This window comes from Phyllostomus discolor, chromosome 4 (genome assembly GCF_004126475.2).
Source record: "Phyllostomus discolor isolate MPI-MPIP mPhyDis1 chromosome 4, mPhyDis1.pri.v3, whole genome shotgun sequence".
Taxonomy (NCBI): Eukaryota; Metazoa; Chordata; class Mammalia; order Chiroptera; family Phyllostomidae; genus Phyllostomus; species Phyllostomus discolor.
Genome location: NC_040906.2, coordinates 52769411 through 52785207, shown reverse-complemented (window position 1 = coordinate 52785207; position 15797 = coordinate 52769411). Strand labels below are relative to the sequence as shown.

At 36.1% G+C, this 15797-nt stretch overlaps 1 protein-coding gene and 1 pseudogene across 6 annotated transcripts in view; one reads left to right on the top strand and one right to left on the bottom strand.

Moving 5' to 3' along the window:
• Window positions 1–15797, top strand: part of UBR3 (ubiquitin protein ligase E3 component n-recognin 3) — a 203918-nt gene that overhangs the window by 125995 nt on the left and 62126 nt on the right. For all 6 annotated transcript variants that reach the window (XM_036023319.1, XM_036023318.1, XM_036023323.1 and 3 more), the window contains 3 exons: window positions 2985–3134; window positions 6368–6501; window positions 15079–15189. In XM_036023319.1, the coding sequence (XP_035879212.1) occupies window positions 2985–3134; window positions 6368–6501; window positions 15079–15189 (395 nt within the window). The remainder of the gene's footprint in view (window positions 1–2984; window positions 3135–6367; window positions 6502–15078; window positions 15190–15797) is intronic.
• Window positions 8154–8865, bottom strand: LOC114494018 (annotated as a pseudogene).

The window sequence follows — 15797 nt, the reverse complement described above, 5'->3', positions numbered from 1 at the left end:
GTGTTCACCAGGGCGGGGCACCCCAGTCACTAGATTGTGACATTGTATGTAGGGTCGGGGGGGTGGGGTGGGAGGGAACAATGGCGATAGCTCCGTTCTCCATGGGACCTCAGTCCCTTCTCTGGTATACTGAGTTGTGCGCTCTGTCCTGCTCCACAATCGCAGTCTCACTGGGTCTGCCAGCTGCCGCTTGTGTATTGAGGTCCACCTGTTGTGATCTTGCACGCCCCAGATGCCTTACGTGCCCCCAATTGCCTTATGAGCCTAACTCTCTCTGCTCTCCTCACTGCGACCCGCGCCAGGCTGCTTGTCTCTGCCCCTCCTACCAGTCTGGATGAACAGGTCTACTTCAACTTCTTGGCTGTCTGACTTCCATTCAGATAAATTCTCTGTCAGTTCTTGGTGTTATTCTGCTTCTAAATTGTTGTTGTTCTAATCTTGGTTGTGCGTGGAGGTACAGTACATCCACCTATGCCTCCATCTTGGCTGGAAGTCAGAATTTGACATTTTCCTACAAAGCTAAACTTAGGCTTATGATTTAATCCAGTCATCATGCTTTTTAGTGTTTATCCAACTAATGTAAAAATTTATGTCCAGGCCCTGGCTGGTGTGGCTCAGTGGATTGAGCTCTGGCCTGTGAATCAAACCCTGACTGGTTTGATTCCCAGTCAGGGCACATGCCTGGGTTGCGGGGCCAGGTTCCCAGTTCAGGGGTGCATGAGAGGCAACCACATATTGATGTTTCTCTCCCTCTCTTTCCTCCTCCCTTTCTCTAAAAATAAATAAATAAAATCTTAAAAAGATAAATTATAAATACTCATTCTTTAAAAAAAACTTATGTCCACACAAAAATCTATACATGATTGATTATAGAAGCTTTATTCATAATTGCTCAAAACTGGAAGTAGTCAAGATATCCTTCAGTATATGAATAAGCTGTGGTACATTCATGCAATGGAATACTATTCAGCAATGAAAAGGAATGAACTATCAAATCATGCAAGATGTGGATGAATCTTCAATGCGTATTGCTTGGTGAAAGTAGGCAGTTTGGAAAGGCCACATACTGTATGTTTCCAATTGTGTGATATTTTGGAAAAGGCAATACTATAGAGACTGTAAGCAAATCATTGGTTGCCAGGGTTCGGAGTGGTGAGAGGCTAAATAGGTAAAGCACAGAGGATTTTATTAGAGCAATGAAATTATTCTGAATGATGCTATAAAATTGGGTACATAACACTGTACATTTGTCAAAACCCACAGAACTTTACAACAGAGTGAATCTTAATGTATGCAAATTTAAAAAGTCATTTAGGAGGTTGGAGGTCCCAAGATGGAACACAGAGCATGAGAAGAGAATCTAACTCTGTTTTAAATGTACCAGAATGATAGAATCAATCATAAATTGCCAATAACATATTTTAACATAATATTACAATACATAGATGCAGTGGTTTCCTTTTTTTAAAAGAAATAAACCATGATCTTTTTATTTTTTGAAGAAAAATAAAGATGGACATTACTATCTAATTATTAGAGTCAGAATTCAAATATAATATTACTATGCATGAAAAGAGGTCCTCTGTTTTATGTTCATCCCTTTTGCACTGTCAGGCTTTACATTTTAAAGCTGTAGAAAATGAGACTTAGCAGCTTCTCTAGTATTGCATTTTAGTATTAGGATTTCCTTGAAATTTTCAAGTTGATTGTACTTCAGTATAAAAAAAAAGGAAAAAGATAAGGAAAACTATCTTTGCGAGTGAGACAGAGTTAATAAAATGCAATCTCTTTGGCATTTACGGTGAGCCTGAATTATTTCATGTCACTTTAAGTCAGGTGTTTATTCTCCTTTGAACCTGAGAGCAGACACATCCTTTCTTTTCTGTGCTAAAATTTTCTTCCTAAAAACCAGTAACCACATATCAAGTCTTCATGGCCTTTGGTACTTTCTTTTGAAATCTTTTCATTTTGATTCATTAATCGTATTTTCATAGACATTGAGATTTCTTGTTCTGATTCTACTTGTATATTATTGATTTTTCTCTGATTTCTTTATTGGCTTATTTTTTATTTCCATTAATACCAGATATTATCCAAAGTTTTATTTTAGGCTTCTTTCACTTGTCCTCTCAGTTACTTTCAGTATCTGTCAGATATATGCTTATCTGCATGGATTCTTATTAAATGTATCTGAACTTGATGTCTTTCTTTTTCTATTTCTGTCATGTATTTTTGCATCTTTATTTAGGTATGTTTTCTTCTTTTAAGTGAGCCATAAATCACTTCTGCTCTTCTGGTCTTCCCAACCCCCTCTACTGATTCCTTTGTAACTGTGGAATATGCCTCTGATCTTTGTGAATTTAAGAGTCTTTATCAGAAAATCATTATCAACTAAGTATTTTATTTCTTGCTGTTATCAACATTATGCCACCAGAGGATTACTGTTACTTTCTATAGCAGTTCTGCTTTATGAATATATATGGTCATATTTAAGTGATTTCTCTACATAAATAAATATATTGATAATTACTGTTGCCAAGATACAATCACTAGAATTGAAAGTGAAGGAGAAATAGCTTGTTCCTTTTTTATCTCCAAGTAAATATCATCATTCTTCTCCCACCCCCTGAGAGCTGCAATGTTATAAATTTTGCTTCCGAGGTGCCTGAAAGACAATTAAAGCAATTTCCTTAAATTATAATATTTTAAAGCTTTTTTTGATAAAAATGTCTTTGCCTCTTTGTTTTCCATTTCAATTTTGTATGTGAATGATACAATATTAGCAGTTTTTAATCATATATTATTTAAGGTCTTTCATTATATCAACTCTTTGCTTTTTATTATCTTTTTCTGAGTAAATATTTTATTTTAGCAAGGTATTATTTCCAGAATTTTAATATTTTATAACTTTATGGGTATGGAAGCTCACAATTACTTGAACTTAATTTTTCACATTTCCATTAAAGAGTGGTTTCTCTTCTCAGATTCTCCCGAGAATGATATTCCTATGGAGATCACCACAGCAGAACCACAGGTTTCTGAGGCGGTGTATGATTGTGTTATTTGTGGACAGAGCGGCCCTTCCTCTGAAGACAGACCTACAGGACTGGTTGTCCTATTACAAGCATCCTCAGGTAAAGTTAAAGTAATTTTTCAGTGGGAACGAACATATTAGAGACAAAGTATCTGTAACAGATTAATACATACATGCATTGAATGGAAGTTGTGTCTTTGTCTAGATATAACTATAGATCTACATAGCAAGAATCGATTAGGATTTGTATAATAAAGATTCTTAATCTGGTTTTATCTCACCTTCCTAGACATGAGTGTTGGAAGAACTTTTTAACAAAGACATCTCTTTATATGTTACAGTCTTTCCTTAAAATGATGCGGTGTATTACCAAGGCTAGGTGGCCAATAACTGAGGTCAGCATTTGGCAATTTAGTTATTCTAAAATCTGGAGGTGCTTTAATCCCAGAAATATTGTCAGTTTAAATATTTTAACTGCATAAGGCATATTGAGATAGCTTTGCCCTTATATCTTGATCTGCTATTGTAGAAGCTGTTATTCTTGAAACAGCATAACAGCAAATTGATATGTTTGCCCATCCATAGTTGACAAAAAAATTATTTTTTTTTAATTTGAAGGATTTTTCTGAATATTCTCCATCGTCTCCCACCCACATTAAAGTATTTTGAGGTAGGGTTAGGGTTAGAAGATATAACAGTTATAAACATATACACACCAAACATCAGAGGCCCAAAATATGAAGCAAAAATAGATTGGAGGGAGAAATAGTTTTACAATGATAGTTGGAGACTTCAGTGTCCCACTTTCAATATTGGATAGAATATCTAGACGGAAGATTAAAAAAAGAAATAAACCACTTTAGCAATACTATGAAAGAATTAAACCTAAAAAACTTGTATAGAACATACAACCTAACAATTGTAGAATACAGTTTCCTCAACTGTATTCTACATTGGGGAAGTAGAATACTTCTACTGGACATGGAATGTTCTCCACGATAGACCGTGTGTTAGGCCATGGAACAAGTCTCAATACATTTAAAAAGACTGAAACCATCCAGAGGATCTACTCTGACCACAAAGAATGAAAGTAGAAATCAGTTACAGCAGGAAAATTGGAAAATTACAAATATGTGGAAATTACATAACACATTCTTAAACAACCAGTGGGTCAAAGAAGAAATTACAAGTGAAATTAGAAGGTACTTTGAAACAAATGAAAATTGAAATACAACATACCAAAACTTGGTGGTGGGGTGAAAACAGAGCACAGAGGGAAATTTATAGCTGCAGATGCTTACATTAGGAAAGATCTTAAATCAGTAACCTAATTTTATACTTTTAGGAACTAGAAAAATAAGCACAAGCTAACCCCAAAGCTAGCAGATGGAAAGAAATAAAGACTAGAAGAAAGATAAATGAAAGAGAGAATAGGAAAATACTAGAGAGAATCAGAAAATCAATATCAAAATGGACAAAATTTTTAGCTAGAGTGACCAAGGAAAAAAAAAACACACAAATAGTTAAAAATCAGAAACAAAAATGAGGACATTACTGCAGACCTTACAGAAATAAAAAGGATTGTAAGAGAATATTATGAATAATTTTGTCAACAGATTTGGTGTTAGATGAAATGGGTAAGTTTTGAAAACAAACTACCCAAACTGATTCAAGTAGAACTAGCAAATTTGAGCAGACCTTAAATAAGAAATAGAATCAGTAATTAAAAACATCTAAATAAATAAAGCCTAGGACCAGATAGCTTCCCTGGTTGTTCTAACAACCATTTAAGTAATGAACAACAATTATTCTCAGACTTGTCAAAAAAAAGAGGAGGGAACACTTCCTAATTTATCCTGTGAGCCCAGCATTACCCTGATACAAAAGCCACATAAAGATATGGTGAAATACTAACAAACCAATTCAGAAGCGTATGAGAATTATACATCATGGATAATTCATTATTTTGTAGTTGGTAGGATTTATTTGCTTCTTTTCTTTCTGCAGCTACTATAAATCTCTTCAAAACTTGGGGCCTAGGCCCACAACAATACACCTGATATTCCCTCCCCTCATAATGGCTCCTCCTATGCTGTTGAGTCTTATAATAATGTATAGCACCCTGTGTTTATATCCCCACTCCCTTTTTTTGTGTTTTGATGTTTTACAATTATAAAATTATAGTGTGTGTTCTTCTCCTTTTTCCATACACTTCTTTTCCCAGCTTTTCATTTTTTATCTACAGAGAAGTTGAATACTTTTTACTTATAATCACCAATAATTGACATATTGTCATATTATTTTTCTTTCCCTCTCCTCTTCAGTAGATGATGGTAGACATCATGACATTTTATTCCTAAATAATTTAGACTGTATCTCTTAAGACAATGATATGTTTTATATAACCAAGTATCATCATTATACCTGAGAAATTTAATATTAATAACATCTAATACTGTATGTTCATCTTCTCTCAATTATCCCAATAATATTTTTTATAGCAAAGTTTTTGTTTCTGGATCCAAGAGCCAAGGAAAGATCATGCATTGCATTTAGTCGCCATTTCTTGTTGGTCTCCTTTACTCTAAGACAGTTTCTCCAGCCCTTCAAAAATATTTGAAGAGTCTAAGTCAGTTCTTCTGTAGCATGAGGTTCATAGTGACAACTTGTCCTGTTGTTGATGAGGCCAGCGAGGTTTGGTCACTTGGCTAAGGTGGTAGGTGATCTATAGGATGATAATACATTGAGACACTAACAATTTATCCTTTATCTTTTTAATTGATGTTCCTCATCTGAATCAATGAATATATTATCTGTTACCATTATTCTTTTCAGTAATGAAATTTTCTCAGATTTGACCAGTCAGAACTCCTTTAGGTCCTCATGACCTGCCCCCTCAGGGTTACCATTACCCTTGATCTTTATTACACAAAATGCCAGGCTCATCTTGAACTTTTCCCCAACCCTGGACTCAGGTTTTCCTCTAAGAATCTGTTTCCTTTCCATGAGAGATGGTGTATTTATAAATGAAGTTTATTGATACTGGAGTGTCATAACTTCTAGACCTTTTCAGTAGACCTTCAAAGTCCACAGACTTTGGAAACCATCCTCCATCAATCCACCCACCTAGAGTTCATACTCATATTTCACGTTATTTAAAGATTAAGTATTGGTGTATTTGAAGTTAGAGCTAGAATACCACCTTTTTGGGGTCTTTACCAACATTCAAATAGTGCAAAAATTAGTGTAGCTGGGTGTAAATAGCAGCTTTTATGGTGAACCAGGTCTGTATGCTGGTCATTTAATGAGTTCTTATCTCTGACATTAATGTAGTTTTGGGGCAGTGCCGTGACAACATTGAGCCCAAAACGCTGCCCATCACTGAAGAGGAGCAGATTTACCCTTGGGACACATGTGCAGCAGTTCACGACGTGAGGCTTTCATTATTACAGCGTTATTTTAAGGATGTGAGTATCATTTTTATCAATGAGTATTTTTGTTTGCAAAATTCATGGCAGAGTTTTATATTTTTTCTTCTAATAAATGTCATTCTAATTTGGAATCTGGAACTTTATTAGAAAAAATTAATTTGTGAATAGTAAAATGGAAATCTATTAATAAGTAAACATTTCAGGTTATAAATGTTACACCTTTGTTTTACATTTGTTTAGTGGGAGGTGTACAAATTCAGTATAATGGAATAATAAGTATTAACTCTATAAAAACTTTTAGATATGGTATGGATATTTTATGAAGATTTTTGTCTCCTTATTTTACTTTCATATAAAGATATACAGTGAAATCTTATTTAATGCTGTTTAAATGTAAAGTAGGGTCAGGTTTAATACATGGCTTCTATGATTTCTTGTGAACTTGGTAGATTTTTGTCTAGCTTTTGTACCTAGTGAATTTAGCACTCAGTTGTCATATGTCTTAGAAGACCAATTTTATTTATTTAGTTGCTGCAGCTTTAATTTCTTTATAAAATTTCTGTACCATTCTTAATGTTTCCTGACTGGATTATCAAATGGGATTTCTTTCACCTGTAGTTTTTTGGATTTTGTATCTTCAGGTAAGTAAACAGATGAGAAGCAATTGCTTAAATTGTAAAGTGAAGCATTATTTTTATTTAGCTATTTGAGATCATAATCTGGATAGATTTCCAAATATATTTTTTCTTGCCCATAATGCACTGGAGTGTGTGTAAGAAACTAAAAGGACAGGTAAAAGACAGAATGCTTAATGAGAATAAACAGTAACTGACCTAGTGATGGTAGGAGACAGAGTTGAGTGTGGTTCAGCGGTTTGGACTGAGGAGAAGGTTTATGGTGAAATCTGGAGAAGATGGCTCTAATTGTGGAGGTGTCCTGTAGTGTAGAAAGAGTGCAGATCAGAAACACTAGTTTGGTCTTGATTCTGCCATTTCTTAATACTGTGAACTTGGCCAAATAAGCACTCAATTTCCTCATCTGTGTGGTAAGGCTCATAATGATCTTTCATGCAGCAATTTAGGAGGGCTCAGGTATTAGGCTTTATAAAGGTAGTTCTGGTTAGATAATGAGGATCATGCTTCCATATATTTTGAGGCTTTAAAATGAAATTATTATTATTTGGAAAAAAATATAAACCCACAAACTTTCATACTTCTTTTGTTTATTCTTTGAATGTTTTGCAGTGTATATGAGGGAGGGACCCCCCAAAAAACCAGAATTATCTTCAGAGGGTGGGCCTCTTGTAGTACAGGCTTTCCCTACTAGGTGAGTCTTCCTGGAACCCATCTCTATCAGTGTGCTGACTGGCATTGTTGTAAGAGGCTTCCTTTGGTTTCATTGAATTTTTTTGAAGACTCTTTCAATGCATTTGCCCATTTCTTTTTTTTTAAATATGTTTTATTGGTTATGCTATTACATTTACCCATTTTGTGATGGGTGACTTATAAGTGCATCTGTCCACATTGCGTTGAGTGTTCAGCTTTTAGACCTAAATAGCATGACGCCCATGCCGTACCCCCCCACCCCCATTCACCCAATCTTGCCCCAAGCGAATTTTTTTTGTTTCCCCGATGAAAAAACATCCTCAAAGGGAAATGTTTGCTGATTAGAAGAGGAGAAACAAAAACAGACAGAAGCACTAAAGGGTATCAAAATTAATGTATTCAAAAACTGTTTTGAGCAGTAGAAAGAAGTCTCGATAGGTGTATTACATCAAATAGAGAGTACTTTGAAGGTGACTGAAGTTTAAACATGTAAGAATAAATACGCAGTGTTTTATATAAATTATGGTTTCTTAAAAATAAATTCAGTTTATTGTAGAAGAGACATTATTTACATGATGAAAGATTTCAGTACTTCAATGGAATGGGCTGCATCACGTGATGCCATTCAATAGTGATTTATTTCAGTCTACATACTTTCCAAGAATGTCATGATTCCTAAATAAGAAATAACACCTCTTGTCTAGAACTACTTTGGTGCCTCCATATTCTGGAAGAAGAATTTTATCTCCATCTTTCACACTAACTGGTTGAATCTCTCCACCATTTCCTTTGGAGCCTGATCCAACAGCTATGACAGTTGTTGCAATACTTTTCCTTGAGATTTTTCTGGAAGTATAATGCCTCCTTTGGTTACAGTTTCTGCAGCACACTTTTCAACCAACACTCAGTCCGGGAGGGGAAGAAACTTTCTGAATGCCTGTCTGGCAATGGCTCTGGCCGCTACAGTTTGTATTCTGCTCTTGTGCTGTGACCTCAAGGAGACACCAGCAAGTAGGCCCGCAGGACACGTGAACTTGGGAAAAGGCCCTAAATTCTGTGTTTTTTTTTGAGTCCTCCCTCATATATATATATATTACTTTATTAGTCAGAGATGGACAGATATCTTCATTTTGAAGAAAATAATGAAAACTGTGCTAAGTTCTGCTTTTGCAGAAATTTACTACCACCTTTATTTAGATTATTTTCCTCAAATAATCTTGATTTTAATTTTATCATTTGAATCACTTTATTTTTCTTTATTTCATTTTATTTTTAAAAATATATTTTATTATGCTATTACAGTTGCCCCAGGTTTTCCCACTTTGCCTCCCTTTGCCCAGTACCCCATTGCTTCTAGCAATTCCCCCTTTAGTTCTTGTCCATGGGTCGTGCATGTAAGTTCTTCGGCTTCTCCATTTTCTGTACCACAGATAGCAAATACAAGGCCCTCAGGCTGAATCCGGCCCTTCACCTTGTTTTATCTAGCAGCAGCACCAAGCTCCTTGCCCCTAGTTAAGGAGTAGTTACATTTATTTAGTCCTAAAATTACATTTGGCCCTTTGACGGCAACCTTGAGGCTGCTGTGACCCCTGGTGAAAATGAGTTTGATCCCCCTGTTCTATACTATTCTCAACATACACCTGTTTATTCTGTACCTACCGATTATGCTTCTTAATTCCTGAACCTTCTCCCTAACACTTTCTTCCCTTCTCCCTCCTAACTGATAACCCTCCAAATAATCTCCTTATCTATGATTTTGTTTCTGTTCTGGTGGTTTGCTTAGTTTCTTTTTTAGATTCAGTTGATAGTTTTGAATTTGTTGCCATTTTATATTCATAGTTTTGATCTTCTTTTTCTTAAATAAGTCCCTTTAACATTTCATGTAATAATGGCTTGGTGATGAGGAACCCCTTTAGCTTTTCCTTGTCTGGGAAGCACCTTATCTGCCCTTCCATTCTAAATGATAGCATTGCTGGGTAGAGCAATCCAGGTTGTAGGTCCTTGCTTTTTATCACTTTGAATACTTCTTTTTTTTTGTTTTTTTTTGGGTGTTGAATTTCTTTTTTCTTTTTTTTTTTTAATTTTATTTTATTTTAATCATTGTTCAAATACAGTTTTCTCCTTTTTACTCCCAATCCAGTCCCCCCTCCCGTCCTCCCCACTTCCCCCTCATTACCACCCTCCCCTACTTTGAATACTTCTTGCCAGTCCCTTCTAGACTGCAAAGTTTCTTTTGAGAAATCAGCTGAGAGTCTTATGGGAGCTGCTTTGTAGGTAACTATCAGCCTTTCTCTTGCTGCTTTTAAGATTCTCTCTTTATCTTTACCTTTGGCATTTTAATTATGACATGTCTTGGTGTGGCCCTCTTTGGATCCAACTTGTTTGGGACTTTCTGTGCTTCCTGCACTTGTGTATTTCCTTCGCCAAATTGGGGAAGTTTTCTTTCATTATTTTTTCAAATAAGTTTTCAATTTCTTGCTCCTCCTCTTCTCCTTCTGGCACCCCTGTGATTCAGATGTTGGTATGTTTGGAGATGTCCCAGAGGCTCCTTATACTATCCTAATTTTTAAAAAATTCTTATATCTTCTTGCTGTTCTGGTTGAATGCTTATTTCTTCCTTATGAGCCAAATCATTGATTTGAAACTTGGCTTTGTCCTCTCCACTGTGGGTTCCCTATAGATTTTTCTTTATTTTACTTAGTGTAACCTTCATTTCTTCCCTTATGTTTTTGCTGTATTCATTGAGTTCTTTGAGCATCCTGATAACCAGTGCTCTGAACTCTGCATCTGATAGATTGCTTATCTCCATTTCATTTAGTTCTTTTGCTCTTTTCTTTCATTTGGGCCATATTTCTTTGTCTCCTCAATTTGGCATCTTCCCTGTGTTTGTTTCTGTGTATTAGGAAGAGCTGCTTTGACTCCCTGTTTTAGTAGCGTGGCCTATTGTAGAAAAGGTACCTGTAAGTTGTGTGGGACAGAGCCTTAGGTACTCAGCAGGGCAGGGGCAACCCATTTCACCATTTTGTGGCTCTGTGTAGGGGTGGGCTTGGAAAGGGGAAAATGCCTCTCCTGGCCTCTGAAGGTTTTCCTGGCACTGGCCCTGTTTTCAGTCACACACATACTCTCTATACGTACCTGGTGCTTTTTTACCTGTTTCCGTGGTGCTGAATCTTAGAGGGGGGTAAACCTCATAAATTCTAAGTCTGTGCAGTCCATTAAGTGGAGTCTCCTGAAAATCCAGCAGCAAGCTCCACTGGTTTTTGCAGCCAGTAGTTATGGAGATTTCTCTTCCTGGTGCTTTAACCCTGGGCTACACCACCTGTGTGATCTGGCCTGTGGCTGGGATCCTTTGTTCCTGAGGTATCCCTTCAGTTTTTATCCACCACATATGAACGTGGGACTGCCCATTCCACCACCTCTCTGCGCCACACCACGTCACTGCGCCTCTCTGTCCATCGCCACGTCTCTGCTGCTCCTACCCATCTGGAGAAGCGTGGCTTCTTTAAATCCTTGGTTCTCAGACTTCCATAGAGCTTGATTTTCTGATGCTTCTAGGTGTTTTGTTTTGAGGTCTCGTTGCAATTTTTGCCTGTAGTTGTGCAAGAAGGTGAAGTGTGTTTACCTATGCCACCATCCTGACTGGAAATCTGAATAACTTTAGAGTAAATGGTTAAAGGTAAATCCTGAAGCCAAATAGAAAAATGACTTCATTTAATCAAAATATAATCCAGACCTAAAAGCAAAATGATTTTCAGGGAAGGGGAGATCTAATAAAGGAGAGAAAAAGTAGGGTGTCTCTTTCTTGGAGACAGAGTACTTAATCATTTCTAGAAAAAGATCTTTTCTTTAATAGATTCTGAAATCTGAACATTTGTTATGTATCTGTTAGTGATTATGAGACTTTATTTTTATATTGATACTTTTGTGTACTTAATATAATGGTTATTTTTCATATACAAGGTCTGTCCAGGATGTATATAGCCATGTAGTAAAAAAAATAGAGACATTTATTGAAGAAGATGTTAGATACCAGAGACATTGTACACAGTACAAAGATACCTCAGTACTCTTCAAAGTAGGCACCTTTAGACTGCATATAGTTTTCCCAATTGCCATCACCTGCCCTATCGTATTTGCCTGAATTTCATCAGTGGTCTGAAATCTCTTCCTTTTCAAAGGTGATTTTAGTTTTGGGAAAAGCCAGAAGTTGCAGGGCACCAAATCTGAGCTATAGGGGAGCTGAGTCACCCAGGTGATTTGATGTTTTACCACAAAACTGCATGAGACATGATGCATGAATAGGTGTGTTGTTGTGATGAAGCTGCCACCACTAGTTGGCCATAGGGGTGGCCTTCTGAACCATCTGAATAATTTCTGCAGAGAAATGTACAAGATTAACACAAAATTTGATGCAGATTCCTTGCTCTACTCGCTCAGTCATTTTGAATGTGACAGCCACACAGTACACATGTTCACTCAGCAGCATCTGCCACCCCCACTGACTAGTACAGTGAAGTTATCATTGTTCACACATGCACATTCTAGTCTACTATCCTTAGCTGCCAGGTTACATAGATGTCACACAAACTGTTCTCATTATATTAACAATGGCTGAATTTTTCCTGACAGACCTCGTGTATGGTGTGATCCCTAAACTGTGCCTCTGAAGGTCTGGAGCCTTTTCTTTAATTAATTATATAGTTTCCTGAGGGACTAGCACATGCTATGTGTGTTGTAGATGCATATAGGAGTTCTTAATTATTCTAGCAAAGAGTACCAAAGTTTGGTAGTCAGAAGATAGACTGTATAGAGATTTACTATCAGTGGACACTGATTTTGATTATAGAATTAAACTGTTTAGATTCTGCTCTCTTCTGATCAAATGCATACATTTGACATTTAGAATTTTAGTCATGTTAGACAGTACAGTTACTATTGAAACTGGAAGAGTTATATATGAGAGATGTAACACAGTAGGGGAAGAACCAGAGCGCTGGAGTCAGATAGACTTCGGTTTGAACTTGTGCTCTACCATTTATAACTGAGTGAAATTGGTAAACCTTTATTCCTTTTTTGTAAAATAGATAACACCACTTACTGTGTGAGGTTTTAATAAATATTGAGGTTGTGAATATTCAATGGTAAGCACTTAAGCACAGTGCTGGGCACATCATTGAACTGTTTTTAAAATATTAGTCTCATATTAGTAAATGCTTTTTTTGAGTCTAGCAGATTAAAATAACACATCTAACAGTTACATTAACAAGTGACTTGCCATTTTAGTTTAACTGCTTTTATTAAAAAGAAAGATTAGCTGTGGCTGGTGTGGCTCAGTTGGTTGGGTATCATCCCACAAAGCGAAAGGTTACTGGTTTGATTCCTGGTCAGGGCACATGCCTAGGTTGCGGGTTCCTCCCTGGTTGAGGTGTGTGCAAGAGGAAACTGATTGACCCTTCTCTCTCACATTAATACCTCTCCCTCCCTTCCCCTCTCTGTAAATAAATAATTTTTTAAAAGAAAGATTAATTACATCTTCATAATACATTGTCAAAGAGAGCAGCTTGTTTATTAACAGACTACCAACCATTCTAAAATGATCTAATGCCACAATCTGCTTCTACTTCAACTGGCTGCAAGTCATAAAACAGAGATGAGCAGGTCTCCTGTTGTTTTTCTGATTTATAACAGCAGGAGCTAGCTCACCTGCTGTGAGTATTTGATTTATGTTGCTGCACATATATTTAAATCTGCTAGGAAAGCATTTTGCACTGGAATAGTTTCAACTTTCAGATGCTCATGAAGAGTCTTGATTTAATATCAGAACTTTGTTTACTATTGTTTAAAGATGATCTGGTCATGTTTATAATGTATAAATTTCTTTCTAATATAAAAATAAAATTTAAAGTTTTACTCAATTTTTATGGCTTTCAAATATTTTATCATAGCTGTCACTCATATTAGACCTTATGCCTCATATTGCTCTTGCTTGGCCATCTATTTGCTACAGACTCCAGAGGGTGAACTGAAGTTCGGGGCCAAGTGCTATTTGATAGAGGCCAAATGAAAACTCAAAATTATTTTGGAAGGAAATGTTTAAGCCTGTTTACAGGTTTAAGGGAAGGAATTAGAGAAGAAGTTGAAGATGTAGGAAAAAGAGGAGATAGAAGCAATTAACTTTTAAAACCAATTTCAAATGAGTATGTAGTTAGCTTATATAATGTTTCCCTTCTTTATTGTGTATTATATTAAACCTTTGTAAATGTTAAGGCACTTTTGGGGGGTTATTAGCCATGTGGAGGATGCATCATGGAGAGATGAAATCAGAGCCAAGAGGACCAGTTAAGAAACTTTATATAAGAATACTCCCCCCGACTCCCCCACCCCCACACACAACAAATGATACAGACTTGAATATTATAATGAAGAGGACAGGCTAACATCATGTGCTATGCAATAGATTCCACACAGTTTGGGAACTAAGACTGTGGTGCAAAGGAAAGGGTGTTATGTAGAATGACTCTTAGCTTTCTGATTTGGTGACTAAATAGATTATACAGTTTTTAAACCAAGAGGAAAGGGAAGATTAATGGAGAAAATGACAAGTTTTTGACACATTAATTTTGTGTTATCTGATGGATGTCAAACTGGAGATTTCTGGTTGGCAGCTAAATATTTGTATCTGTCAGTTTTGCAAGACATCCAGCTCAGAGGGAGTTGAATTTACTGATTAAATCACTTAGGGAGAATAATTTTAATGAGGAAAGATTAACACTAAGAATAGAATCTTGAGGAATATAAACATTGAAAGAGAAGGGGAAGGCAGAAGAGTCTTAAAAGGAGGCCTAAATCAAATGGTTAAAGAGATGGGAGGAAAACCAAAAGAGAATCTCATTATGAAAGCCAAAGGGAAGTAGACATTTTAAGAAGGACATTGTTAATGTCAATCACAGAGAGATTAAGTACCATATAGGGCAGGTAAAACCAAGAGCAGCATAGTTTACACTGAACTCTAATATAACATTGAGAGCTTATATTTTATGGGGTGGAGAAAGGCTAATTCATAATTATTTTTCATAATGAGCATAGAGTTTTAGAAGCTAAAATTTTATGGAATTTCTAGTTCAAAGCTATTGCCTTAAGGCTGTCAAGTTAGATATTAGTTTATATCACAAAAGTACAAAGTCCACATTAGTGTGATGATATGAAATCAGTCAGAGGTTTATGTGGATATATTTGAACATGTTTATACTTCTTTAAAATTAATTGATTTTGTCTTTTTTTTTTTAAGAGTTCTTGTCTCTTGGCAATATCAATTGGCTGGGAAGGAGGTGTTTACGTACAAACCTGTGGCCACACATTACATATAGATTGTCATAAATCTTACATGGAATCCTTACGGGTAAGTTAATTGAATAATTTTTCAAGGTTATATATCTTTCCTGATATTACGTATATCATTTGAACTATCCAGACTACGGTTTTTTCACCTCTTCGACTTCAGGGATTTCATTTTTTCACTTGACTTTGGCGACTGACTTCCATGGCTGTGATTTCATACTTTGCTATTCTAGTTCTGAAATATTAAGCTTTACTATGCTACTGTATTATTTGATTTTTTAAAAATTCTTTTATTTTCACTCGTATGTTTTGCTTCTGGCATAAAGATCTCTAGTCTTTTAATCCTTTAGTCCTTTAATCCAGTTCCCCTAGTGCATTAGCTTTTGCCTTGCCTTGCCCACCTGTCCTTTCCCCATTCCACTTGCGATACCAGACATTTAACCCACCTCCTTTGGTCATAGACCCAGGCAGCTAGCTCTGCTAGAAAAAAATCATAAAACTAAGTAAACTAGCACCTCCATAAACTACTGGTTTCCTACAATAGTGTCTCAGACGAGAGCAGCAATTTTCAACCAGTGTGCCATAACACATTGGTGTGCTGTAAGAATTTCTAAAACATGCAACAACTTACTATTTAGTCAGTGTGAATGAATCAAAATTATACCTATT